General features: G+C 40.0%; 3 protein-coding genes across 5 annotated transcripts; all 3 read left to right on the top strand.

Annotated features, from left to right (window-relative positions):
* Positions 1 to 37: 37 nt before the first annotated feature.
* LOC135476433 (N-acetylglucosaminyl-phosphatidylinositol de-N-acetylase-like) lies at positions 38 to 9,471 on the top strand. Its single transcript, XM_064756459.1, has 7 exons — positions 38 to 1,235; positions 2,876 to 2,975; positions 3,745 to 3,835; positions 4,519 to 4,586; positions 4,926 to 4,957; positions 8,453 to 8,589; positions 9,349 to 9,471. The coding sequence occupies exons 1-7, from the start codon at positions 1,220 to 1,222 to the stop codon at positions 9,469 to 9,471; spliced, it is 567 nt and encodes a 188-aa protein (XP_064612529.1). The 5' UTR covers positions 38 to 1,219.
* Positions 9,472 to 12,068: 2,597 nt separating this feature from the next.
* Positions 12,069 to 21,901, top strand: LOC135476679 (toll-like receptor 4). 3 transcript variants are annotated; one of them, XM_064756786.1, is made up of 3 exons: positions 12,069 to 12,173; positions 16,378 to 19,070; positions 21,202 to 21,901. In XM_064756786.1, exons 2-3 carry the CDS (start codon positions 16,455 to 16,457, stop codon positions 21,259 to 21,261), a joined length of 2,676 nt encoding a protein of 891 aa, XP_064612856.1. In that variant the 5' UTR covers positions 12,069 to 12,173; positions 16,378 to 16,454; the 3' UTR covers positions 21,262 to 21,901. The 3 variants fall into 3 exon arrangements, with proteins under 3 accessions (XP_064612856.1, XP_064612854.1, XP_064612855.1); XM_064756784.1 differs by lacking the exon at positions 21,202 to 21,901 and having other exon boundaries at positions 16,378 to 19,600; XM_064756785.1 differs by lacking the exons at positions 12,069 to 12,173; positions 21,202 to 21,901 and adding an exon at positions 15,349 to 15,846 and having other exon boundaries at positions 16,378 to 19,600.
* A 1,460-nt stretch (positions 21,902 to 23,361) lies between these two features.
* LOC135476266 (glycoprotein-N-acetylgalactosamine 3-beta-galactosyltransferase 1-like) lies at positions 23,362 to 27,928 on the top strand. The gene is made up of 3 exons (XM_064756243.1): positions 23,362 to 23,699; positions 25,984 to 26,654; positions 27,570 to 27,928. Exons 1-3 carry the CDS (start codon positions 23,501 to 23,503, stop codon positions 27,708 to 27,710), a joined length of 1,011 nt encoding a protein of 336 aa, XP_064612313.1. The 5' UTR covers positions 23,362 to 23,500; the 3' UTR covers positions 27,711 to 27,928.
* The last annotated feature ends 59 nt before the right edge of the window (positions 27,929 to 27,987 follow it).

Below are 27,987 nucleotides of genomic sequence, written 5' to 3'. Positions count from 1 at the left end.
CCCCTCCCAACTGAAGCATTTTACTGTGCTCGTTGAAAATTCTCAAAGATAATAAATCGATGACTTCAGTTTGCATCAAATTAGCAAAGTAGATCAGTCCATAGGTAACCAAATTCCGGAAAGTAGAGACAACGTCATTTCCTTAGTAACAGATGGCGTAGGTGACAAAAAGTGTCCTCATAATATTGTCGCATAGCATAATGGTGTCATATACACTGGAGTTTGGCAGAATAACACATACATGCAAATGAATAAATTATTGCAGATTTCTCTCAATCTAGAGCTTGCTATTAAAGGAAAGCTCTTAAAGTTGCAAGTCTATAAATCAAAACAAATTTACCTGTAAAGGTTTAAGATCTTGAATGTTTGTGAACCAAAGACATCTAGTCCATCTGCATGGACCGAGAGTCCTATTTTCAGACTTTCATTGTAACGGTGAATCCATCCTCATCTCTCAAGAATATCGCAACTCCAACTTGATAGAGCCAGTCCCAAAGGTCCGTGCTGACAGCACCCAACCTTGCCAGAACACAACTTACATGGTGTTTTTTATGCCCTTCTGGGTTGAATCGAAAAGATGAAGTTAATATGCTTACAGACGGCAATTGGGATACATTATATAATAAGTTTCTGGAGGATTTCAGAACCCAACACTCAGTTACATACCAAGACTGTAGCGTGCCAGCATAGAGCGATATCTCGTGAGTATCTCACCAATGCGATTGCAACGCATGTATGTGGGAAGGCCTCTCGACAACCTGCAGATGGTCATGGGTTTTTTCCTGGTTTTAAGGCCTGTCAGCAACCTACAGATGGCAGTGGGTTTTTCACCCAGGCTCTGCCCTGTTCTCTCCCATCATAATGCTGGTCAATGTCCTATAAGTGAAATATTCTTGAGCCCTGCGTAATCACCAAGGCGGCAGATAAATAAATCATTGGTGGGTTAAGTTGAAAAGTTATCATGGTGATAACAGTTACCATAGATAACTAACACTGGAGAGGAGTAACGAAGGAATAACCAAGATGGCTGCGGGATGGGGTAGGAGGCAAACTGTAACAGTCATAAACCAAGATGGCTGCGGGATGAGATAGGAGGCAAACTGTAACTGGCACAAACCAAGATGGCAGCTGGATGGGGTAGGAGGCAAACTGTAACTGTCATAAACCAACATGGCAGCTGGATGGGATAGGAGGCAAACTGTAACTGGCACAAACCAAGATGGCAGCGGGATGGGGTAGGAAGCAATCTGTAACTGTCATAAACCAAGATGGCAGCTGGATGGGGTAGGAGGCAAACTGTAACTGTCATAAACCAAAATGGTTTGCGAGATGGGGTAGGAGGCAAACTGTAACAGTCATAAACGAAGATGGCAGCGGGAGTCAGTAGGAGGCAAACTGTAACTGCCATAAACCAAGATGGTTTGCGTGATGGGATAGGAGGCAAACTGCAACTGTCATAAACCAAGATGGTTTGTGAGGTGGGGTAGGAGGCAAACTGTTACTGTCATAAACCAAGATGGTTTGTGAGATGGGGTAGGAGGCAAACTGTAACAGTCATAGAGGAAGATGGCAGCGGGATGGGATAGGAGGCAAACTGTAACTGTCATATACCAAGATGGTTTGCGAGAGGGGATAGGAGGCAAACTGTAACAGTCATAAACCAAGATGGTTTGCGGGATGGGGTAGGAGGCAAACTGTAACTGTCATAAACCAAGATCGCAGCTGGATGGGGTAGGAGGCAAACTATAACAGTCATAAACCAAGATGGTTTGGGGGATGGGATAGGAGGTTAACTGTAACAGTCATAAAGGAAGATGACAGCGGGATGGGATATTAGGCAAACTGTAACAGTCATAAACCAAGATGGTTTGCGAGATGGGGTAGGAGGCGAACTGTAATAGTCATAAAGGAAGATGACAGCGGGATGGGATAGGAGGCAAACTGTAACTGTCATAAACCAAGATGGCTGTGGGATGGGATAGGAGGCAAACTGTAACTGTCATAAACCAAGATGGCAGCTGGATGGGATAGGAGGCAAACTGTAAGTGCCATAAACCAAGATGGTTTGCGAGATGGGATAGGAGGCAAACTGTAACTGCCATAAACCAAGATGGTTTGCAGGATGGGGTAGGAGGCAAACTGTAACTGCCATAAACCAAGATGGTTTGCGGGATGGGGTAGGAGGCAAACAGTAACTGCCATAAACCAAGATGGCAGCTTAATGGGATAGGAGGCAAACTGTAACTGCCATAAACCAAGATGGTTTGCGGGATGGGATAGGAGGCAAACTGTAAGTGCCATAAACCAAGATGGTTTACAGGATAGGGTAGGAGGCAAACTGTCATCGCCATAAACCAAGATGGTTTGCGGGATGGGATAGGAGGCAAACTGTAACTGCCATAAACCAGGATGGCAGCTTAATGGGATAGGAGGCAAACTGTAACAGTCATAAACGAAGATGGTTTGTGGGATGGGATAGGAGGCAAACTGTAACTGCCATAAACCAAGATGGTTTGCGAGAGGGGATAGGAGGCAAACTGTTACTGTCATAAACCAAGATGGTTTGCAGGATGGGGTAGGAGGCAAACTGTCATAAAAATAAAGCACTACCTGAAGGGTGAATTTTTTCCCCAAAGTTAATAATTTATACATAATAAAATATGACCAAAAGACACAGTTCCAGAAGAGTTTAAGATTACTATATATAACAAGAAAGACATATTTAGGCTGGGTCAGTGTGGTGTGTCAGTTTGTTGGTATGATATGGTTTAAGTACAGAGTGACCTGACAAAATACTCCCATAGCTGAGAGCTAAAGGTGGTTTGCAATATTAGGTGCGCTGTAGGTTGTATCACTTTATTATTCCTTTTTGCAGGTAATTTTTATCACAAAGGAAATGTGCGAGAAGAAGAATTGAAAAAAAGTTGTGAAATTCTTGGAATTCCTGGAAACAACTGTTTTGTTGTCAAAAACAGGTAACAAAATTGGATGTCTGGTACATTTTTTTTTCTTCTGGATAAATAATTATGCACACTAGTTTTGTTCCTAGGGCAAGCTGACACTTTTTTGTTCCAATGCAGATTTAAATAATTGTGTTCTGGATAATAGCAATGTTTATTTCTATCTTTCTTGCTTTCTTTGGACTAATCCACGTTGATTTATTTATTTATTTATTTGATTGGTGTTTTACGTTGTACTCAAGAATATTTCACTTATACGATGGCGGCCAGCATTATGGTGGGTGGAAACTGGGCAAAGCCCGGGGGAAACCCACGACCATCCGCAGGTTGCCGATAGACCTTCCCACGTACGGCCGGAGAGGAAGCCAACATGAGCTGAACTCACAGCGGCTGTATTGGTGAGAGACTCCTGGGCTCATTCTGGCCTCCTCTCCGGCCGTACGTGGGAAGATCTGCAAGCAACCTGCGGATGGCCGTGGGTTTCTACTGGGTACTTCCCAGTTTCCTCCCACCATAAAACACCAGTGAGATAAATAAATAAATAAATTCATGGTTTAGTTTTTTCTTTATTAGCTAGACCTCACCATGCCTTCAGTTTTTGACCACTATCTTATTTTATATGAAAGGTATAGGTAATGAGAGGTCAAATATTTTTGCTACTGTATTAGTGCTATACTATACCCTTAGGTATTGCTTTTTTCTGAAAATTTTCCTTTAATTCATTGTCTGTTTAAGGGATCTGTATAATTACAAGTACATATTATTATGTACATCTCTTTTGCAGCTCTCTACAGGATGACCCAACTATAATATGGGACAAGAAACTGTGTGGGAAAGTTATTCTAGATTATATTCATGAGATCAAACCTGACACAGTAAGTATAGTAAGACAGACCTGCTTGTATTTTGATTGAATGCTCATGCTACAAGTGCTGTACTGGTTATTATTTTGCTGCAAAATACCATAGACCATGAATTATTAAGTGCACCACAATTTGAGGTGTGTGAAATTGTTTTGTTTTTTTTTCTGACATTTCCTCTACATATCATGATTGCTGTCCCTATTTGCCTTGTCACCCGGGACATAGGCTTTGGTTATTTATTTATTTTTTTAACCGTTTCGGTGGTTAATGGGTAGAGCGTCTGCCTCGAAGTCAGAGACCCAGGATTAAACCCAGGTCGGGTCAAGACGTTAAAAATAGTACTTGTTTCTGCCTTGCTTGGTGCTCAGCACTCAGGGTTTAGAGCAAGGAATCAGAATTGGTTAGCCCAGTGTCAGTATAATGTGACTGGGTGGGGTGTCTTGTCTGGTGTTTTCAGCATGATGCTTCAGTGGCGGTTGCACTTTGGTGGCATGGACTCACCCTGCCACAAGAAGATGCAGTATATGTACGCACACCCTCGCCGTCGTCATATTACTGAAATTGTTCATTATGACGTTAAACCTCAAGCAGACAGACATACATATATTTATTGTTTTATTTGTTTTTTTGGGAGGTGTTATCATTTGCTCCACAGTTCTATCCCCTCATACAGTTACCTCCCTTCTCATTTGTAGATCTTGACCTTTGACAGTTATGGTGTAAGTGGCCACAAGAATCACAGAAGTCTATACTTTGCTCTTCAGTAAGTAAATTTCCATTTCTCTGTTTTTTGACCACGCCGTTACAGTAGGAGCCTCGCTGGCCCTGTTAAAGTGACAATTGGGCCCTTGACCAGTGAGGTTGCATGTTCAAATCCGGCTGGCGCTATTTTGGCTGCAACTTTACATTAAGAAGTTTGTCGTGCACCAGACATAGGTCTGTTGTTTAGTACACCAGGCACCCTGGTTTCCTCCACCCATAAACCTGACAGTCATCACATAAGTAACAAAGATGATTTGTCAGATCTTTCTATCAGATATTTAATCGTAGTTGTTTTTGTGTATATTAATATCAGATATCTTACCATGGTTGTATTTTTCAGGTATTTGATATCAGATGGAAGACTGCCTGAAGGTAATTGCTGAATATTTTATCATGTTATGGTACACACATTAAAAGTTCATATTCTCTGCAATGCAATAGATGATGTTGTAAACACTTTCTTCTCTCAGATTGTTCCATTTGAACAATGGGGATTGTGTTTAGATGTGTAGATGTGGATATTCCTGTTAAAACCTGAGATGTTCCCAAGAACATTCCTTTGGTGAAAGGATATCTATTACTGAAGTAACCTGTAATGAGTGATTTCTGAATACAGACTTTTTGGTTTCTTATTTTAACAGTTACCTCCCTTGAGAATGTAGCACTCTTTAACAGTTGGAGGTAAATCTAGTAAGCCACTCAAACAAACCATAAGATACCCGTACAGATATGAGGTGTACACCTCAGTGCGATATATAGTTCAGGTGTACATGGGGGTGTACACCACATGTACACCTTAGCGTGAGGTATAGATGAGGTGTACACCCCACTTATATTATCTGAGGTGCACTTTACCTCAAATACACCCCAGTCATATGCCCATACCTCAGATGTACCTCGGGAAAATCAACACTTAGAAGATGTACCTCAGGTACAGCTTAAAGACTTTGAGAGTGTTTGAGCAGTTTTTGAATATGAGATAATGTACCTCAAATACACCTCAGCAACTTGGGAAAAAAAGATCAGGACAAAGAAGATGTACCTCAGGAACACCTTAGAAACTGCGAAAGTTAAAAAAATTAAATGATTTATTCCAGGTACACTTTAGAGACTTTGAGAGTTTTTGATTATAATTTAGTCGTCCTGTACCTCAGGTACACCCCGACCACTTTTTTTTGAAGTTTTAAAGCAAAAAGATCCGATTCAGATAGTTTTCCTTAGACAAAATGGCGAGCAGAAAATTACAAATGTTTTTGTGCAAAAGAAAAAAAATTGTGTAAAAAAAATTTTTTTTCTCATCCTAGACTGACTTGCCATTTAGTGTGCAAATATTGAATCATCACAGAGCATGGATATATTTGGCCCTGATAATTCCAAGATGGCTGCCCTGAACAATGTGCATATAGATTCCAGGCTGTGGGAAAAAAAAAAACAATTATGGACTGATTGATGCTCCCTAAGCCAGAATTTGTAACATGTTTGGGCACATGAGCAGTTCTAAAAGGCATAGAAAAGGAGTAGTAAATTTTGATCAGTCAGCTAGAAGAGTCATGTAAATGAATATCACTGCTGTTCTTGTAATGAAGTAAACAAAGAACACTATGTGCTTACAACTTACTTAAATTTATCTATAATTTATACAGTCAACATTTAAGTGTTTTGAGCTTGTTTCTATCACAATAAAAGTGAAAACAGTGTATATACTTCTTGTCTTTGAGCATGCACCTCAGCTATACCTCAACTGTACTTCAGGCATCATATTTTTTACCTTATATTTACAGGGTACACCTCCACTCAGGTGTATTATAGGTGTACTTGAGGTGCTAATTTGCATAATTGGCAGAACCTCAGATACATCTTCAGTACACCTCACATACACCTTAAGTATACCTTAGACACACCTCACTTCAGATCTGCTACGCCCCAATGGTACACCTAAGGTGTACCTCAAGTATACCTCCAGTACACCTTATAAGGGTAAGGGCAGTTCCACAAAACTTCATACTGTCTTGCATTATGTGACATCCACTGGACAGTTCAAATGAAGTTACTGAATTGTGATTGGTTCTTCGTGGCAGGACAGGCAAACATGTTCATTTGTAGGACCAATAAACCAATCAGAATTCACTTAAGGATACATGGAGTTTTTGCCTGACAAAGTATAAAAATGCTTCTCAGCTTTCTTCATGAGAAATAAAAAGTGGCTTTAAACTGGAGTTGTTTTAAGGCACTAAGGATCAGTCTGAATATTAACTAGCCTGTTTTAGTAACTTCAGCAGTGATAGGTGTGAAGACAGCCTTGTTGTGGGGAAGAGATTGTTAAAGTGAACATAAAGGCAGCCACTAAAGCTGAATTAATTAATAAAGTAGTATTCCAGAAATCTTGTACCAATATTTTTAAAATCCTACACCGCTTATCAACAAAATAAATAGCAAACAATTGTCAGCACCCAGCCCCTCAATTGATGACGCCGTTTTGCCATGTTATAGCTGTCTAGAGTGACGCTACAAAACCTAAGAGCTCTCCCACACCATCAGTATTAAACAAGGTGATAATGAGAAAATACAAACAGTAATGCCTGATACCCAACTAAAGAGTATCAGGTTTGTTCCGTGTTTAATGGGGCGATGTTTCTTTTAGTTTGGCACTGTGTCAGGGCGATGTTCGTGCACATAAGCCTCATGTTTTAGCGATCCTGCTCGTCCTCGTCCTGCACAGTGTAATCATTTGGCTTACCGACTTCAGGGGATTTACTGAACGTAGCAGGATCTTCTGATTCATAACAGATTCTTTCATACAGATTTTGGAAAGATATTTTCGTAATAATGCAAAGTCACAATATTTTTGAATAAGCAGTGACTCTTCTGAGGCGTTTTTCTCACCAGTATACCCTGATAAGTTACTGCAGTATCCTGCCCAAGATGTACACATTGTGACACAGGAAGTCATTCTCAGTTCCCTGCTCATACATGTGTGGTTCAAAACGCATCAGTTTAACATTTAAACTAGTAGCAAAATCCAATTTATTACATCGATATCTGTCTATCCACTATAAGAAAGCACACTGACAATCGAGAGTTAATAGGTTTTTTGACTTGACAGCCAGTTATCACGTGACATTTTCAGCACTAGTGATTGGCCAATTTCATAAGGGTTTTTACAACATGGCTGCTTGGAGTGAATTGTCTGTCAATGCCATATCCTCAGTGCTGAACATCTTCTCGGCTTTCAAACTTTTATAGAAGTTTTTACATATTTTTCTCTGATAACTGTGTCATATATCACTTTTTCCATGTGGCAGACTTTATGTTCACTTTGAGCTGGTCCCGTGTTCCCAGTGTATGTTCACCAATGACGTCATTTCCGAATATTCCCCACCACTTATGGAAAATATACGTAAAATAAAAGGCTAGTAAGAAATATAAAATATGCCTAAAGAATGAAAAGTTTTTTTTTGCCTTTCTTCCCTTTCTGTAAGACCATACTCTTTTTTTGATGGTACCTTTTCATGTATCTTTTTATGAGCCCGCTTGAACAGCTGAGTGTTGTTTATGTATTTGAAACTGTACAGTAGTTCAGCTAAAAGACTGATCATTTGAGGAACGGTAACTTCGCCCTAGGGTTTCCCCCTCCCGTTAGATGCTTTGTATTTTTCCACCCCCACTATAAAGAGCACAAAGATATTTATGTAATGGGGTGATTTATAAGTTCTATCTGCCTCTGGGCTAAAGGGAATTTCCCGTTAGTCTAGTAGTAGAGGTATGGACTCCAAATCCAGAGATCTCAGGTTCAAATCCCCAGCTGGTAAATCCCCTCACACTTAACAGTCTATCAGCATGTTTTTGTTTCTTCTATATACTTGACAGGTGTGGACGTTTTTTGCCTGGACAGCATCAGTTTACCCAGACAGTATTTTACATTGTTTGTCCTTGACCTGCCTGTCAGCCTCATGACTTCTGATCTTATTGTTGTCTCCCCCTGGAGGGACTTTCTGAAGGGGCAGGTAAATCTTCCTTTAAATAAAACTGGTGAAGAATATCTTGGAATTGCCTTAAGTTAATCAAAACTTTATAGATTATTTCTCACTCAGATGTTAAGACTACAAATTTGTCACAAGTTAGTGTGTCATTACGTTTTACTTATCATTTTCGATAAGTGAAACCCTGAATTAAATGCAGTTAACATCATTGCCTGTTTTTTTTACTCAGGTCTGTGTAAATCATGGTTCTAGGGGGAGCAACTAGTTAATCATGTTACGTGAAGAACAGTGAGAATGAAACCCTGAGTGAAATTGACAGGAGGCCTTCTTTCATTGGTTATGTGTGACCATTTCCTAACTGTCACACCGTTTTCACTGCTCTGGTTTTGCTCTCTGTACAGTAGACCAATTGGAGTCAGATGGAGTGGTATAAGATTTGTTATTTGGTATTTTTCAGTTTGTTTGCCTCGCACACTGGAGTCAGATGGAGTGCTATAAGATCTGTTATCTTGTTGTTTTCAGCGTGCTTGCCTGGCACATTGGAGTCAGATGGGGTGGTGTAAGATCTGTTATCTTGTTTGTTTTCAGCGTACTTGCTAGGCACACTGGAGTCAGATGGAGTGCTGTAAGATTTGTTATCTTGTTGTCTTGAGCGTGCTTGCCTGGCACATTGGAGTCAGATGGGGTGGTGTAAGATCTGTTATCTTGTTGTTTTCAGCGTGCTTGCTTGGCACATTGGAGTCAGATGCAGTGGTATAAGATCTGTTATCTTGTTGTTTTCAGCATGCTTGCCTGGCACATTGGAGTCAGATGGAGTGGTTTAGGATTCTGCACCTGACATTTTCACGTTACATGGTTGTCAATTCTTACCAAAGAATCTCCACTGTGTCTTCTCCAGTCACGTAGCTGCTATAATCAGAAATAAAGAACTTAAGAAAATGTCATGAAAGTTTGTTGTTATCAGTTCATTTCTGTCAGTTAGCTAAATCATCCAGCTTGACGCAGGTGACTGATTTTTGGTCATTTAGGCTTCTTGCTTAAATCTAGCTCTCACTGAATGGTTTGGCCACAGCATTGCGGTAGAAGGTACCTTAATTCTTCTAAAATTTGAGACAGATATTAGTAGTGTTGAAAGTAGAATATGACATTTCTTTTACCAGCCTTTTTTACCAGGAATAGTGAAGATTTGAACATGTTGTTTATTAGATGGTCTAACCATGTGAGAAAAAAGAAACTCAGTATGACCGTTAGAATTATATGTATATTGGCTAAAAGGAGAAGACCAGGTGGCCCAAATTTTAGAAGAAATAGGGTCGTATACCGTGGGATTGGTTTTATCTGGCTCTTCCAATTTCCCTGCCCATATAAACCAGGTCACCGTCTTGTTAATGAAATGGTCTTGAGTACAGCATTAAAACAGCAATCAGTAATTTCCAAAACGCTGAACACAAACCACCAAAATATCAAAGAAAGTATACAAGGTAAGAGAAGAGATTAACTTTTTTCAGCGACAATGTAAAGACACAAGGATTGTTCGAGGCGAATGAATCAAATGAGTACCCAGATCGTGTACCATGCTAGTTTAGAAGTTGTCCATAATTAGAGTGTATATCTCAGCTGATGCGCTTTGATTTCATCTGTTCGTGCATGCATATCCAACTTGGCTATCTAATTCAACACCATTAGTATACGTATGTCACTCTACTGGTCCCCACAGCCCAAGTTAAATGTTCAACACCCCCACTACATTTAAAGGGACAACACTGCAGTGGTGAAGAATTGTTCAAAGGGTATCCTAGATTCACATCCCGATCAACGAGATATAATGGATCTAAGGTTTATCAGAAATATGACGTTGTACAGAAAACTTCTTGCCGGTTTTATCGTGTTTTGACAATTTTCGGGAATTTTTTTTGTGAGAATGAATGGTCATATTTAAGTGAAAATAATTGTAATGTGGCTTCGCTGTGACAGTTTGAACATCTAGTTCCAAGTTTCGTGCTGCCATTGCCTTGTAATGGAGTTTTCCCGTCTTCTTCCATATTGTTCGATATTGTGGTTTGAAACTCGGCACACTACGCTTTACCAAGGCGAATTACAGGTCACAGTTTCTTTCATTTCTTTATACAGAACTATTGCTGTTTTTGTTCTTTGATAGACTTTGATATAGCTTACATTCTGACGGCTAAAATCAAAATTTTCATTGACAAGTTTACCAACTCGGAAGTTCGTGAAAGGATGAGTGTTCAGATTTATTATTTATTCATAGTTAGCTACCTCTGTATATATTGTTAAACTGAGTGTAAAAAAATGTTCAAATGGGTACATTAATCCAGGTAGTATGGCACTTCAAGTCACTACATGAGGAGGCTGGTTTTATGCATTTTCCTTCCGCTAACACTTGGTAGTTTCCGGCTAATTACATCATGTAAGTCCAACCTTTACGAGCTGTCAGAGATTCGTCATTTAGATCAGTGTTAAAAAGCTATAAGAGTAATAAAAAGCATATTTTTTTTACTCTCTAGGCTGTAGTGCTTTGTATTGTATTCACACATATTGTAAACCAGGATTCTTCTCGTGGACTAAACATTCCACGAGATATTTTATTCGAGACACCGGCAATTACCGGCAATGTACTGTGCATAGTATCATGGAAACTTCTCCAGATATGTGGAAATACGCCAATTAATTCTTGATATCTTGAAATCATTTGGAAATATCTGGAAATCATTTTTATGTTCATGTTTATTTTTTGTTTTATTTTACTTAAGTTTTTTTTTATTTTGATTCATGCGCATTGTTTAATGTATATGTATTAAATGTGACGACAACACAACATGTAAAGTAATTCTAGACCAGTGACGTCTAATAAATTGTAACTAACGCCACTGCATTTTTGGCTATTTCTGCTTAAACCATGAGCAGCACAGGTGGGCGTATACGTCGCTAAATTTTATGTATATATGGAATCACCCATGCTGTTGTAATCGTAGAAAAAAGTGAAGTTTTTCTTTTATAAGGTGTGATTGTTAACATGGTTGATAAACAGTCTTACAAAAAATGTGTGAAAACATGTAGAAAAATCCTTACCCCCCAACAGGCACGCATGGGCTCTGTGAACCATTTATTGAAAATGGGTGTGCGTCGTAGAATGGGCTTTTGAGCAATTCATACAGATGACCATATTAAACTTTGAATCAGGAAGTAAGCCTGTATAGAGGGCTAAAGTCACTTTTCCCTGTATAGAACTTATACAGGCCCAAATACATGGTTTTAATGTTCAGCATTCTGATTAAGTCAAATTTCCGGCTGTTGACGGATATTCACGCGCGGTCGTGGTTTATCACATAATAACAGTATGCATCACATCACATCACATCGTATTTGAATGTTGTTTACATCAAATAATAGCGGTCTGTAACGTTCTATGAAACACTATATCCTCACACTCTGGACCCTCCAAACTGTGATATCAGTTCTGTATTTGCACAAGGAATAGTTGTAAAACGGTAGACAGGAAGACAGTTCTGTATTTGCACAAGGAATAGTTGTAAAACGGTAGACAGGAAGACAGCCGGCCATTTTTGCTGCTCCGCTCCAACATTTTTGTAAGTTGAAATCATTGGTTCTGCTAGTGTTATTTCTTTATACTATAAGGCTGAGTGTATTAACATTACTATTCATTTACTAGCCTATGTATAGGCCTACACTGTACGCTAACGTGTGTTGAGGCTGCACCCTACTGAATTGCTCCGTAGACGTACTAAAGTTTATTGTGACAAATAAGTTTTTAAAGTACCGGTATCATTAATTTGACAAAATATTAATCGAATTTAAAGTTAAAAACACTGAAACAAAATCCGAACACATTAGTTAATCATTAGGATCTAGGGAAGAGTTCATCGGAACGAAAACTAGACACTTGTAAGGCATATGTTTGAGATACCGCCAATTAAGTACTGTGCATAGTAGCATGGACAGTTCGCCTGGTATGTGGAAATAGGCCTACGCCAATTCATTCTAGATATCTTCAATCCGTTTGACCATATCTGGAAATCAGTCTTACATATCCGGGATGTTTATTTTTATTGTATTTAATTAATTATTATTTTTTCTTTTTTATACATGCGTAGTACTGAGGCTGTTGTAGATGGCGCCTTTGTTTGAACGAATTTCACGTATCTGAACAAGATTTCCAGATATGTTGAAATTAATTCAAGATATAGGATGTATCCCTGTTACTCACACATTGGGTTGGTTTAATATGAGAGGTGGGATCCCTGTCACGTGACTATATAGTAGGCCCATATGCCCTTATATATACATGTACCCTAACATTAATTAGCGCTTGTTTTATGGCATTAGGAATTCAGAAGTTTCCAATAACCATACAGTGTTACGAAACTATACGAAACAGTCAACAGAACATTTGACATAATAACACTGTTACGAAACTATACGAAACAGTCAACAGAACATTTGGCATAAATTGGGGGTGAAATAAGCGTCATAACTCTCTATGGTCTTCATGACCCTTCTCTTAGCTCCGGGCACATTTATAGGCGATTATACAGCGTATGACATCGTGCTTTGACTTGAATGCTTTTTTGACTTGATTACATGGATACAGAGATATTCGATGTTTACAAAGATAATGAGTAGATAACAACCATTTACGAACAATGATAGGTTTACACACTTTAAATTGTTATCACTGGGGTCACGGTGATGTGATGTCAGAAAACACAAAAACTTTGAGAGCGGCGCATGCGCTGTCAAGAGAACGATTTGTCTACCACCAATTGGGTGTGTATATAAGTACGTCAAACAAGGGGAAATCCGTCAGTAACTGGTTCAAAGTTCCATGGTTTACCCAAGGCACCACTGTTTCTTCCATCCATAAAACTGACCACCACCTCGAATATTTATTTATTTATTTGATTGGTGTTTTACGTCGTACTCAACAGTATTGTACTTACACGACGGCGGTCAGCATTATGGCCGGGGGCAGAACACGGGGAGAAACCCGCAGGTTGCGGCCAGACTTTCACACGTACGGCCGGAGAGGACCACCTCGAACAAGTGAAAATTTCTTGACTATGGCTTTAAATTTATTTATTTGATTGGGGTTTTACGCCCTACTCAACAATATTTCACTTATACGACGGCAGCCAGTGGGAGGAAAGCGGGCAAACGGGCAGAGCCCGGGTAAACCCACAATAATCCGCAGGTTGCTGGAAAACCTTCCAAGATACGGCCGGAGAGGAAGCCAGCATGAGCGAAAATGTTTTTAAATAACAGTCAAAGAAATAAATATATGTAAATATTATAGACAACAGTGTTGAAGCTTGGAAATCAGAGTAACGGCGTCGAATGTTCGGATACAGAAGTGGATTAATTTAGGATCATCCCAGCTATTCGTTATGCCAATGTGCAGAGAGTCGGTGCAAGCCGGAAGTGAGTTTTAGGGCAAGCGGAAAGGCCTACAGTGTTTCCCTGCAAATTCCAGATGTTTTCAGCCATACCACCTCTGCCCATTTAGCAAATACCTAGACCTTCAATAAAACTCACGATCCCTTTCAGCCCGCCATACTATAAGTCACTGTATAAATAACCTGATAAAAAAGGTCGGTTTAGTGTAGAGCAATCATCGCAGAGAAAGTTGAGGAAGTTCACAAACATCCCTCAACAGGACCAGTATTCACATCTATATATAGTTCACTTGGGTTATATACAGATAAAACGAAATATATGTGTATGGCCCCCTAAATTATTCATAATCTCCAGATCTATTATATATGACCCACCTGGACTAAGATATCGGTTACCCCGATGTAAGTGCCTAATCGGGTTAACTATATAGAATGTCACGAATGAAACGCAGACAAAGTTTGACGTATATGCCTCGGGTATAGTATTCATTCCACCTTCCAAGGTAAGCATACATACATACATACGTACACACGTAAACTGAGATTCCTTTATTTAGAGTTAGATACCTATATATAGACGTCTTTTTATACGCCCCCGCTATTAGGTGGAGCGTATCATATTGTAGTGGTTTTGTCCGTCTGTCCGTCTGTATTCCTGTCCGTCTGTCCGCCTGTCCGTCCGTATTCGTGTCCGGGCTATAACTGTTTTCTGCATAGAGTTTTAATTTTTGGTGGATACACAGATACACAGGTGACGATGTGTCGCAACTCACATTTGTTCATTTCCGCGGTTGCCATGATTACCAGATCGCCAGTTTCACTATGTACTCGTTATAAATAAGTAAGAATTCGTGTCCGGGCTATAACCCCAACTGTTTTCCAAACAGAGTTTTAATTTTTGGTGGATACATAGATGCACAGATGACAATGCGTCGCGACTCACATTTGTCCTTTTTCACGCTTGTCATTGTATCCAGTTAGTCATTTTCCTTATACATACTATGTAATAAATAGATATGATTTCGTGTCCGGCCTACAACTCCACTATTTTCCACGCAGTTTTAATTTTCGTTGGATACATAGATACACAGATGACGATGTGCCGAGACTCTTTGTCAATTTCGCGGTTGTCATGGTAACCAGATGATAGCCATTATCCTTATATATACTATATAAATAAAAATGATTTCGTTTCTGGCCTACAGTCCAACAGTTTGCCACATAAAGTTTACAATTTTGGTGCACACATTTGTCCACTTGCGCGGTTGCCATGGTAACGACAAAGTCTTTTCGGGACATGCCAGTAATCGGTACGGTATAATGTTGTGACGCATGATGCCATGTACATTTTTCCACGGCCGTTTTCACGGAACGTCAGTGTGTCAGTGTTATTTCTCCGCATAGATTTGTACGCGCCTGCTGCCTCCATTTATGAGTGGGTGAGTAAGTGCGTGGAGTTAAAATCGTACTTAACAATTTTTCAATCATATGATGACGAAAGAATCCTTAAAGTGCATGTAATGTGCTTCCTTGTTGCAGGACGGATTTCCACCGCTCTTTTGTGTAGTAGGCAACCTTTTATCTGGTTTATCTTTTACCTAAGGCAAGGTATTATTATGCTGGTAAGGGGCAACCGGTCGTTGGACTAACCCCTTAATACTGAACGCCAACAGAAGTTACAACTTTCTCTTTTGAAGTCTTAGATGTGACCCGACCTAGGATTGATCCTGGATCTACCGCTACTACTGTTACCGGAAGAACAAGATTGACCACAGAAATGCTGTTTACTAAAAGCGTTTATTCCTCCTGGCTTAACAGCTGAAATCCATTCAGAGATCTATAGGATTAGGTATATGAATTTTGAATGAGGACATCTAGCAGTCTGGGTTTTTTTTTTTTTGAAAATTCGAACTATTTTCATCTGCTGTATACTTCACACCAATGTGTCTTTGCCTTTAATTCGGTCAACATGTTACACTTGGTGTCGAACATCATATGTGTTAAAAAAATCAAAAAAGCTAAAAAAAATTACTAGAATCATGAACGTATGGATTAACTTAGGCCCCGGGATCTCGAAGCTATCTTTAGACGTATTTCAGAACTTTAACCATTAAATTTGATATGTTCCTTTCCGTTATTTTAGCTGAAATTTGTTGTACAATAACTGATCCAAAATCTGCGGTGCCAAGCACTACTCGGACCTTGTTACATGAGAAATGGCAATTTTAGTACGATTTGAAATTTTGACTTAAGTTTAAGATCGTTTCTTGACTTAAGTTTAAGATCGTTTCGTGATCCCATGGTCAGGTCTGTAGATACGGACGAATGTATGGTTGAAGTGTTTAAGTGCATAAACATGTATTAATTTCTGTGTTGACAGGAGAGGTAGTAAACTGGTATTGGTGGGATTCAGAGCCCGGGGACGTGACTGATGATTTAGAGGACTGTCGCTCCACAATGAGGACTTTATCACCTCCTATTCTGGCTGCTCTTGTTTTCTTTCTCGTCATGATCAATACCCCTCTAATAGATGTGCGAGCCACTTTTACAAACGAGATGCGAGATCATCGTTTGATTCCAACTGACGAGGCGGGCGTTGTAGATTTGAATGCAGTAAAGAAAATCAGAGATTTGAACAAGGGGACCGCCAAACAAACTGAAAAGAAAGTCCGAGCGGATGAAGTTTGCAACACGACTCGCACATTTCCTTGTGTGTGCAGCCAATCGGCAGATGGCTTAACTGTGAACTGCTCTGGAAGAAGTCTAATTTCCGTTCCTGCTGGTATCCCAGATAGAGTCACTCTTCTGATTTTGAGTCACAACAGGATACGAGACATTCCAGCTGGTACATTTCGGAACTTGAGTCGGCTGGGAGTGCTGAACCTTTCCTACAACGAGTTGTCTCACATGGGCTCTGGGGTGTTCAGTGGCCTGAATCGACTCACAAAACTCCTGTTGAATGAAAATCCTTGGCATATGACAGCAAAAACATTCAGCGACGATGTGTTTACCCCTCTCGCAAATCTCACATGGCTGAACCTGAAGACAGCCTTTCCCTCTGACAACCGTCAGTCTCAGTACCCTGATTCCGCCCTGAGTAAACTTCCCCGCCTGGAAACCCTTCTCATCAATGGCCTGACCAACAAAGTGTTTGGAAAAGGGTTCGTCAAAATATCCTCGCTAAAGACATTAGATCTGTCACACTCGCCCTCTTTCGAGTCAATGTCCAAGGACACCTTTGTGAATTTTAAGAATATTTCCTTGAAAACCCTGAACCTTAGTCATTGCGATTTAACGCAGATCCACAGAGAAACGTTTTCAAACCTTCCACAGATAGATACCATCGACTATAGCCACAACGTCCATTTAGAGATCAAGGGAGTCGGAATCAGCACATATGGCCTTCAAAACAGCAGAATACGAAAAATCGTCATGCAAAGAGTACATGTTTTTGATTCGTTGACGATAGTAACAAAAGAAGACTTCCAGTATCTGAACCAAACAGGTCTTGAAGAGTTGTACATGGACAATAATACAATAGGGCAGATAATCGGGTTGGAACCTGTATTGGCATTACCTCTCTCAATAAGAAACTTGAGTTTTTCCTGGAATAATATACAAAGCTACAAACATCAGGTGTTTCTTCTCTTGAGGCTGCAAAACGCGGAACAACTTGACGCTAGTAACCAAGAGGTTTATGATGTGACAAATAGACGGACGAACGGACATCAAGAAAATATATCGTCTAGACAGGTGCAGAAAGTTTCCACCAGAAGCTTTGACTCCATACTATCTCATCAGCTTGGTCCTCGTTTAGAGGATGTGAGTTATCTTAAACACTCCCGCGTTCTTTCTGACGTACGTATAGAACTCGATGAAGAGGCTTTACCTGAGTTTTATCTTCCCCCAAATCTTTGGAAAGTGGACTGCAGCAAAGTTTACAAAATCAGATTCACTGTACCAGAACTGAAATTGAAAAATTCCTCCCTGGAATTTGTAAACTTTGCTTACAATGGACTGAACAAATGGAAGGGTCCGATCCGAGGAGCTGAGAGCATTCGTTACCTGGATCTTACTGGCAATGGATGTAATTATGTTTCGGACATGTTCTTCGCTTACATGACCGGACTGGAGACGTTACACATTGGCCAGAACAAACTGGGAAAGCATTTTACAAGCGACATCGTGTTCTACAACCTCACCTCACTCAAACGCCTCTACATGGAGGACAATCAGTTGGAAACTTTAGAGTTTAATCTGTTCTCCAGGCTCTCTAACCTCACCGAGCTACGACTCTCTGGAAATTATCTCACGGACTGGAACATGAACATGTCCGGCTTGACGAAACTGCAAACTCTGGATCTGTCGCACAATAAATTACAGACTCTGCCTCCGTCGCTGTGCCATGCCCTGGACGACATTTTCCAGTTTTCCGCCGTCCTGGTCGACATCCAGGACAACCCGTTCCAATGTGTGTGTGACACAGAGCATTTCATCGAGTGGCTGGCAAGAACGAAGGTAACGTTCAGGAATCTGGCGTCCACGTTTTGTCGACTGGCGAATGGCACAACTCTACCCCTCTCCGCTAACAGAGTCATCCTGAACACCCTCAAACGAAGATGTCGGTCATACGCGGCTCTCATCGGCGGCTTATGTTCAACGGTATTCTTGTTCTTGGTCGTGTTGGCGGTAAAAGTCGTTCACCGTCAGCGCTGGAAACTCCGGTACCTGTGGTACATGGCAACCAACTGGCGAAAGAGAACTGGCTACCAGAGTCTGGACAGCGTTGCGGAGAATCCTTTCGGCTACGACGCCTTTGTGTCTTACGAAGATGCTCACTTAAACTTCATTCGAGAGCAGATCATCCCGCGTCTTGAAACCGAATCGGGACTAAAACTATGCATCGACAAGAGGGAGTTTATTCCTGGATTGTTCATCACGGACAACATACTTCATGCGATAACGACCAGCAGGAAAACCGTGGTGCTTCTCTCGCGGGCGTTCCTCAAAAGTAAATGGTGCATGTACGAGCTGAACATGGCCCGGATGGAGGGAATTTACAACGGAAGAGAGGTACTAGTGCTTGTTCTAATGGAGGACATTCCCATCAACCAACTTCCGCCAGAGATTATTGACGTCATTCAAAAGCAGACGTACATTGAGATGACACAAAATTCGTATGGCCAGACGCTCTTCTGGGAAAGGGTGGTGTCTGCCATCAAATCCGACTGATAGCCTGTTTTAACCCTATTTAGTTTAACCATTTAGAGTCATTAAAACATTACCCTTAATTTAACCATTCAGAGTCATTAATGACATTACGAATATAATTACAACTTCTAAGTAACAGATACATAAAACTACAGCATAGCGATTTAAATCCGAGGGACGAAGATAACGTGACATTTGACAAATGTTCAAATACGGTCTCCTGGGTTTTATTCTATCTGATCGTGGAAATGCAAATACCGCCCCCCCCCCCCTCCCCTCCACTTTAATTAAATATTAATGTTCAACCACCCTTCAAAGGTGTTCATATTCCAACTCCATTAAAAGTGTGAAATTTTTTATCCTCTGTTTCAAGTCCTGGTTAAATGAGTTGATTAACCAACTTTTATCCTCTGTTTCTGGTTAAATGAGTTGACTAACCAACTTTTATCCTCTGTTTCTGGTTAAATGAGTTGATTAGCCAACTTTTATCCTCTGTTTCTGGTTAAATGAGTTGATTAACCAACTTTTATCCTCTGTTTCTGGTTAAATGAGTTGACTAACCAACTTTTATCCTCTGTTTCTGGTTAAATGAGTTGATTAGCCAACTTTTATCCTCTGTTTCTGGTTAAATGAGTTGATTAACCAACTTTTATCCTCTGTTTCTGGTTAAATGAGTTGACTCACCAACTTTTATCCTCTGTTTCTGGTTAAATGAGTTGATTAACCAACTTTTATCCTCTGTTTCTGGTTAAATGAGTTGATTAACCAACTTTTATCCTCTGTTTCTGGTTAAATGAGTTGACTAACCAACTTTTATCCTCTGTTTCTGGTTAAATGAGTTGATTAACCAACTTTTATCCTCTGTTTCTGGTTAAATGAGTTGACTAACCAACTTTTATCCTCTGTTTATGGTTAAATGAGTTGATTAACCAACTTTTATCCTCTGTTTATGGTTAAATGAGTTGATTAACCAACTTTTATCCTCTGTTTATGGTTAAATGAGTTGATTAGCCAACTTTTATCCTCTGTTTCTGGTTAAATGAGTTGATTAACCAACTTTTATCCTCTGTTTCTGGTTAAATGAGTTGATTAACCAACTTTTATCCTCTGTTTCTGGTTAAATGAGTTGATTAACCAACTTTTATCCTCTGTTTCTGGTTAAATGAGTTGACTAACCAACTTTTATCCTCTGTTTCTGGTTAAATGAGTTGATTAACCAACTTTTCATGGTGTTGGAATGGGAATACTTGGAAGAATGTTAAAACATTAACATTTTATTAAAGTGGTCAGATAGCTCTTACAAGTGCAGTCACTCTTCATGATTTTTACAGTATTGTATTTATTTTGTGAATTTGTGCGGTTGCCATGGGCCGTATTTGCCTCTGCGAAACTCCGAATAGGTTAGTTGATTATGGGAACCACTTGGTTGAGATGGATTTACACTAGGGAAGTTTTAATGCGCGTGTGAAGGTGCGGTTAATGTGGTTTACCGTCGTTCCGAAACATTAGAAGCACTTTCTCCCCATAACTCACCCAATTCCACAACTAGAGTGTATAAAGTGTAGTTGATACATATGTTGATGTGTATGGTTGTACTTCATTGTAGGTTTGTATGTTCGAAATCAGAAGTATATCTTGAGGGCTGAGATAGACTTTTCAATTCATCGCCGTGCAAACTGACCGGTTAGATCTTCCTTTTTTTTTTTTTTTTTGTTTGTTTAACGGACGCTACAATTTTCTGACAACTCTAACGGGCACACTAACCCTCGTTAAACATGCTGTATTCTCGGTTTCAAAATGTATATAAATGCATATATATTTATTTTCTTACAAAACTCCTCTTACGCATTTAACAAAGTTGTTCATATGTTTACTACAAGAATCGCCTTCAGACTGACCTTGAAACCTCATATGTGAGTACCGACTGCGCTGTTATACAGAAGTTCTATTTCCATTTGTATAGTTTAACATGTCTTTATACATTCCTCCTCAGTGCCATGGTAGACCGGCCTCGATAGCACGGTTGGAAGAGCGTCCGCTTCGGGAACGGTAGATCCAGGGTCAATCACACCAGCGTCGGGTCACACCTAAGACTTGAAAAGAAGCAGTTATAGCTTCCTCGCTCGGCGCTCAGCATTAAGAGGATAGTGCGACGACTGATTGACCCGTATGAGTATAATGGCTCGGGCGGGGCTGCTTACTTGCCTTTGGTTAGTCGTCTCAGTGAAGCAGCACTCACTCACTCAGAGCGGTGGAAATGCGTCCCGCAACACGGAGGCACATTACGTACGACGTTAAACCCCAAGCACTCACTCACTCACTCAGTGCCATGGGGGCTGATGACGCTTGTTTACCCGTTGAGATAACATTACGTGGGGTTCGTTGGCTGATATGAACTATGAGGAACGGTCAATAAAACGCAAATGAACAATCGTTAGATGCCGCAAATTGCCAATGTTCTCACAGACTTGACAGTGCATTTAAGTTAGATTTGTGCAAGTTAACATGGTAAAAAATCGACCAAAGGCATGGGATATCCTAAACTGAAGCTTTAATGGGTTAACAACATTCTCTAATGCGAGAAACACGGTCATTTTTTGCTCTCATTCTGAAACTAAAGTTTAACAGAGATTTGCGTGTGTATGTACGAACGCTAGTGTATTCTCTTATTTACGAACCACTATTCCCGCGAGGGTATCATTGGCTGGGGGGGGGGGGGGTAATACCTGTTGGTTCACTTACAGCCTTGTATTCTGATACGTAGTCGGGAAAAGTAGCACCCACCAACCTTGGTTTAAGGCTATACATGTTATTTATTTCGAGTTCTAACACATAACTAGTAAGTAAAATCATATAGCTACTGAATTGTATTATCTATAGTGAACAGATATTCACCATAGACATACATACGACCAATGTGGAATGTTTGTTTTTTAATAAAGCAATTCTTTTTTAATACAAAAGAAATTAATTGTAGCATACTTGTGAAAAATATGGGAGACGCAGATTTACGTTTTTGGGAAGCAAGATCTGGAATGATCTGTCTTCACATTTTAGAACACGAGACAATCCAGCTAGAATTGGAGTGAACCTTGCAGTATATCACTGTTGACTGTTATCTTAAAGTTTAACACTTTATTTACACATGTTGTTATTTGTATGGTTACAATTTACCTACTGTTTATTTTTATATTTCATCTGTTTGTGTGTTTATGTATGTGGTGTAACACGGCGATATATACATGCTTATACGATAGCTGTGAAAAGGAGGACTATTTTGTTACAAATCTTTTTCATATTTGTATATTTTTTTGTTAAGAAATGTTTTAATAATAAGCTAAAATGTCGGTTCAATGGCTCTTTTAGTTATGGTTTACTTTTTTGTGTAAATATCGAATATGAATTAAAGGTTCAAATCAAATTAAATTAAGAGTTCGTATTCAGCCTTAAATTCACAAAGAAGTTGGTTTTTATCGCGTTGTTAACATGTTTTCCTTTTAATGGGGGAATTTTGTGTTCAAGCTCTTTTATCACTAAAGGTAGAAACATCGCATTGCAACATGGGCGACATATGACCTACATGTTCTAATACACGGCTGCAAATCACACCGTATGATCTTGGACATGAAAATCGAAACAACCCTATCTTGCTTATTGATCAAAAATTCGATTTACAGCTTCAGTTATGGCCTTCCTGACAAACCTGGCAGCTTTATCTCCAGAGTAAACAAACGTGCATGAATCCGTAAACACCTCGTGCAACATACGTGGAGTGGGGAGATGGCCGTTTCGATTCATTGATTGATCCCATATTACACGTACAAGACAATACCACTGGAGAACAGGCTGGCGCCATTTTGCGGAGTGATAATCCTCAACAAATAGTTCGGAACATTTTCCGGCCAAGCACCACTCAAAATGTATTAATTCGTTATATTAAAAACGTACTAGTACATAAATTTGGGTGTTATGCCTCAGATAGATATTTGTTTAATAATGTGAACAGGACAAACGGTTTGATAATATAGATACAGTGCATAATCGTAAGCGCGGGGCCTCGACTTGAAGGGGTTTTCCCTTTTGAAAGTAGTCCAAAAGTTCTTTTTAAAGATGACCACCGTCGAGATCCACGTCTATTTTAACTTGAGTTACATTGTTTCGAAAGTGTGCTTGGTTCGGCCGTGTTATAAGAGCGGATTCTGATACACTGTGAATTACCTATGGGATAGTAATATGGCAAGCCTAGCATAATTCAAAACGAAGCATTTGTAACCCATTTGATGGAATGAGATATGGCACAAATCTCACGGATGACAGTCGCAGTTCTCTGCTTTTCTATGGGAACTTTTTCTTCGTACCTGGTGTGGAGCTACTTTCTGTCCCACTCTCTGCGTTGCCTCAGAAGACAACATGCTCACCAAGTCACATCCCAGCAAGACTACAAATCTGAAGGAGTTTTCAGACGATTTGAGAATGAGCGATGCCATAAAGGTATATAAAACCTATAAATTTTCTGATGGTTGCTTCACTTATTTAAATGCATGTACCGTGTACCACGTAAATGAAAATACAAGTTTACAACCAGCAAAAATCACTCGAAAATGTAAAATCGCACGAAAGTGTGAAATCACCCAAAAGTGTAAAATCACCCGAAAGTGTAAAATCTTTTCTTTACTGGAGCATGGTCTGAAAAAAATGTTTAACGCCGTTTCAACAAACGATGGTTCTGTTGTCAGGCGCAATATTCAGTTTTCAGTCACAGGGAAGCGCCTAACTTGGTACAGCCGTATCACTTCTTAGAGCTCTACTCAAGCAATGTTAAATAAAAGCCCGCATTCTTGTGTATCTGTCTCAAGTGCAATGGCTTTTAGCAATATGGTTGTTCCCAAGCCGGACATAAGATAATTGTAAGTTCGAAATGACAGTTTATTATACACACTGGAGATCAGTTTTCTGAACTCTAACTCTAATTTTGACAAACAAAAATTAACAATTAATATTTCGTCCCCCAAACACATTTAAACGAAATTATAAAACGACCCAATTTTTTTAACGTCGTTATTAAAAATTTTGGGCGATGCTTCAGTAGGATGGGCCGCGAATCCGGGAAAACAGAGTTCCGTCTGGCTCATTTGACTAAAACGTCGCTCTCGAACGGAGCTTGATCAATCAGACCGCGAGCTTCAATGCAGTTCTCGCTGTTGCGGCTGTGGCTTTAAGTCATGAGATTTGTCAGGTATACCTGGCGAAGAGCGGCGGGTTTGCGTGATGAGGTTTGTCAGGTATACCTGGCGAAGAGCGGCGGGTTTGCGTGATGAGGTTTGTCAGGTATACCTGGCGAAGAGCGGTGGGTTTGCGTGATGAGGTTTGTCAGGTATACCTGGCGAAGAGCGGTGGGTTTGCGTGATGAGGTTTGTCAGGTATACCTGGCGAAGAGCGGTGGGTTTGCGTGATGAGGTTTGTCAGGTAGACCTGGCGAAGAGCGGTGGGTTTGCGTGATGAGGTTTGTCAGGTATACCTGGCGAAGAGCGGTGGGTTTGCGTGATGAGGTTTGTCAGGTAGACCTGGCGAAGAGCGGTGGGTTTGCGTGATGAGGTTTGTCAGGTAGACCTGGCGAAGAGCGGTGGGTTTGCGTGATGAGGTTTGTCAGGTATACCTGGCGAAGAGCGGTGGGTTTGCGTGATGAGGTTTGTCAGGTATACCTGGCGAAGAGCGGTTGGTTTGCGTGATGAGGTTTGTCAGGTATACCTGGTGAAGGGCGGGTTTCCCAGGGATTTGTGTGGTGCTCTCTATTCATGAGCAGGGCCGCAGTCGTGTCAGGCATTCCTGGCGAAGGGCGGTGGGTTTCCCAGGGATCTGTATGGTTTCCTCTACCCATGAACAGGATGGTAGTCGTGTCAGGTATACTTGGCGAAGGGTGGTGGGTTTTCCAAGGACCTGTATGATTTCCTCTACTCATAAATAGGATCGCAGTCGTGTCAGGTATACCTGGCGAAGGGCGATGGGTTTCCCAGGGATCTCTGTGGTCTCCTCTACCCCACAGTCGTTGTCAGATATTCCTGGCGATGGGTGGTGGGTTTCCCAAGGATCTCTATGGTTTCCTCTACCCATGAACAGGAGCGCAGTCGTTTAAGTGGAAATAAACATCATATAAGTAAATAAACACGCAAGTCATAACAAGATCGGCATTTATTTATGGAACAATTCTATTGTGAAAGGAAAAAAGTTTGGATATAAGTGTCTGTCCCTGGATAAAAAGTTATATCAAACCAGTGACAAGTATTTTAACAACACAATGGACACTCTATTATTTAAACTTTATACCGGATGTAAAATGCGAGAGACAAAAGCTGTTCTATTGTTATGCTATTTTTGGAATTTAAATCTCCCTCTCACAAAACTGATGTAAATTTATATATGTATATTTAAGGTATCTACTCTTAATGATTTTTCTCCCCCTTTATATAACTTTTCATTTTAATGATACTATTTCCTATTAAGGAACGGAAACTGTCCAAAAATTGCAAGACCTTTTCATTTGAAATTGATTAAACAATAACACAGACTGCTTAAGACTTATAGTTTGTACGTGGTTTTCAATAATAATAATAATAATAACAATAATGATCATGATCATGATGTCAGTATGTGGATCGAAAGCTTGTGAAAATTTACATTTAAGTGGTGATGCCTTGACTCCATTATTCATAATAAAGACACTGTAGCTCAGTATGGTTTCTTTGTACATGGCACAATTGATAACTTTCATCTGCAGACAACGACACTGAGGCTAAACTCCTGGAGAAAACTGTACGAGTTTTATGTTGGATCATGACTGGGCCTAAGAACCTGGATAAGAAAGCAATTCATGTAAAGAACACATGGGGACGAAGGTGTAACATCCTGCTGTTCATGAGCTCCGTCAGGAATGACAGTTTCCCAACTGTAGGTCTCAACGTATCCGAAGGTCGGAATCACCTGACGGCCAAAACCATGGAAGCTTTCCGGTACGTCCATGAGAACCATTTGGCCGACGCTGATTGGTTCCTAAAAGCTGACGATGACACATACGTCATCTTGGAGAATTTACGTCACTTCCTGTCCGACAAAGACTGCACCGTACCCGTGTTTTATGGACATCATTTTTCGCCCAGTTTTCTAAAAAACAAAAACGGTTACTTTGCAGGCGGAGCTGGGTACATTCTGAGCAAAGCGGCCCTGGTGAAACTTTACAAGTACGGAAAGAATGAGTCCAATTGTCGTCAAGATGGCGGCATGGAGGACATCGAAATGGGAGTGTGCATGGAGAAGTTAAACGTGACTCGAGGCAACACAACGGATTCTCATGGAAGGCGACGGTTTCACGCTTTTCGACCGGAGGTATTTCTCCACGGCCTTTACAATGACCGCTTTGATGATTACGACGGTGAATCTGGAGCAATTAAGGTTGGTTTCAGGCCCATTCTCGTGATGGAACGAGTTACAATATGCCACAATAACTACTTATTTCCGATCACAAACCTCATCAAAAATCGGAAGGATGGCTTTTTTTCATATATATATATATATTTGCGCAATATATATATATATATATATTTCAATGGCATGTTTGAAGATAAAATTCTAAAATATATATATATATATATATATATATATATATATATATATATATATATATATATATATGGCATGTTTGAAGATAAAATTCTAAAATAAATAAATATATATATATATAAAATCTAAAATAAATAAATAAATATATATATATATATATATATATATATATATATATATATATATTTATTTATTTTAGAATTTTATCTTCAAACATGCCATTGAAAATTCCTTTACTTCCGATTACACATATTTTACTCTCCACAACTACAGATTAAAAAATAATAAAAAAGTAAAGCAAACGTCGAAGTGTTGGATAGAAGTCGGGACAGACAGTCCTGGGAAACAAGCAGTTTTTTTAATATGCTTTGTTTGATGAGGCTTAAGCTTGTTTCTTACACATCCGGTGTTCGACCGCCGGTTCGTGACCCCGCATTTACCTCAGGGGAACGGGTTTCAGCTTACCGACGCCCGCCAGCGGCTTATCCCAGATAGTTTTGACGAAAAAGTTTGTTCGGAATGTGGTCTCTTTTGAAAACCTAATGTAGTTGAGGTGGCATTTTTTGTCACTGCGTTTGAGACAACCTTTATCCATTTTTGCCCACAGTGATGTTCTTCACCCTTTCGTCTGTCGATTTATCGCAAACACAACACTGATCAACGGGGAGGTCTTTCTGAATATGACCGTATTAATTAACTCCCTGTATATGAATTAACTGTATATTGATTCGTATAATCCATTTGCAGGGTATGGGGGCGATCAGCGACTTTGCCGTGTCGTTCCATTACGTTCAACCACCAATGATGTATGACCTGGAGTTTTACGTATACCATCTGAGGCCATATGGAATATCGTCTCACCCACATGATATAGATGTCCCAATATAGTGCCGGTGTTGTTTCCAGTCGTCAAAACCCAGTTGCTCTCAGTCGTAACGTCAATCCACACACAACTGAAAGTATTGTTTGCCATACGTGGCAGCGCCGGTTTTGTCAGAAATTTCAGGAAGGTCGGTAAACCTGGTCGTCGTCCTATACTAGTGTAACACAGTGATAAAATAATGGCGTCAAACACCAATCAAATATATAAATAAAATAAAATAAATTAAAATGACCCAGGAGTTACATTAAGAGACTTTTTTTAGTTGCAAATAATTTCCCTACG

Source organism: Liolophura sinensis, chromosome 10 (genome assembly GCF_032854445.1).
Source record: "Liolophura sinensis isolate JHLJ2023 chromosome 10, CUHK_Ljap_v2, whole genome shotgun sequence".
Lineage (NCBI taxonomy): Eukaryota > Metazoa > Mollusca > Polyplacophora > Chitonida > Chitonidae > Liolophura > Liolophura sinensis.
This window is presented reverse-complemented; position numbering and strand designations above follow the sequence as displayed.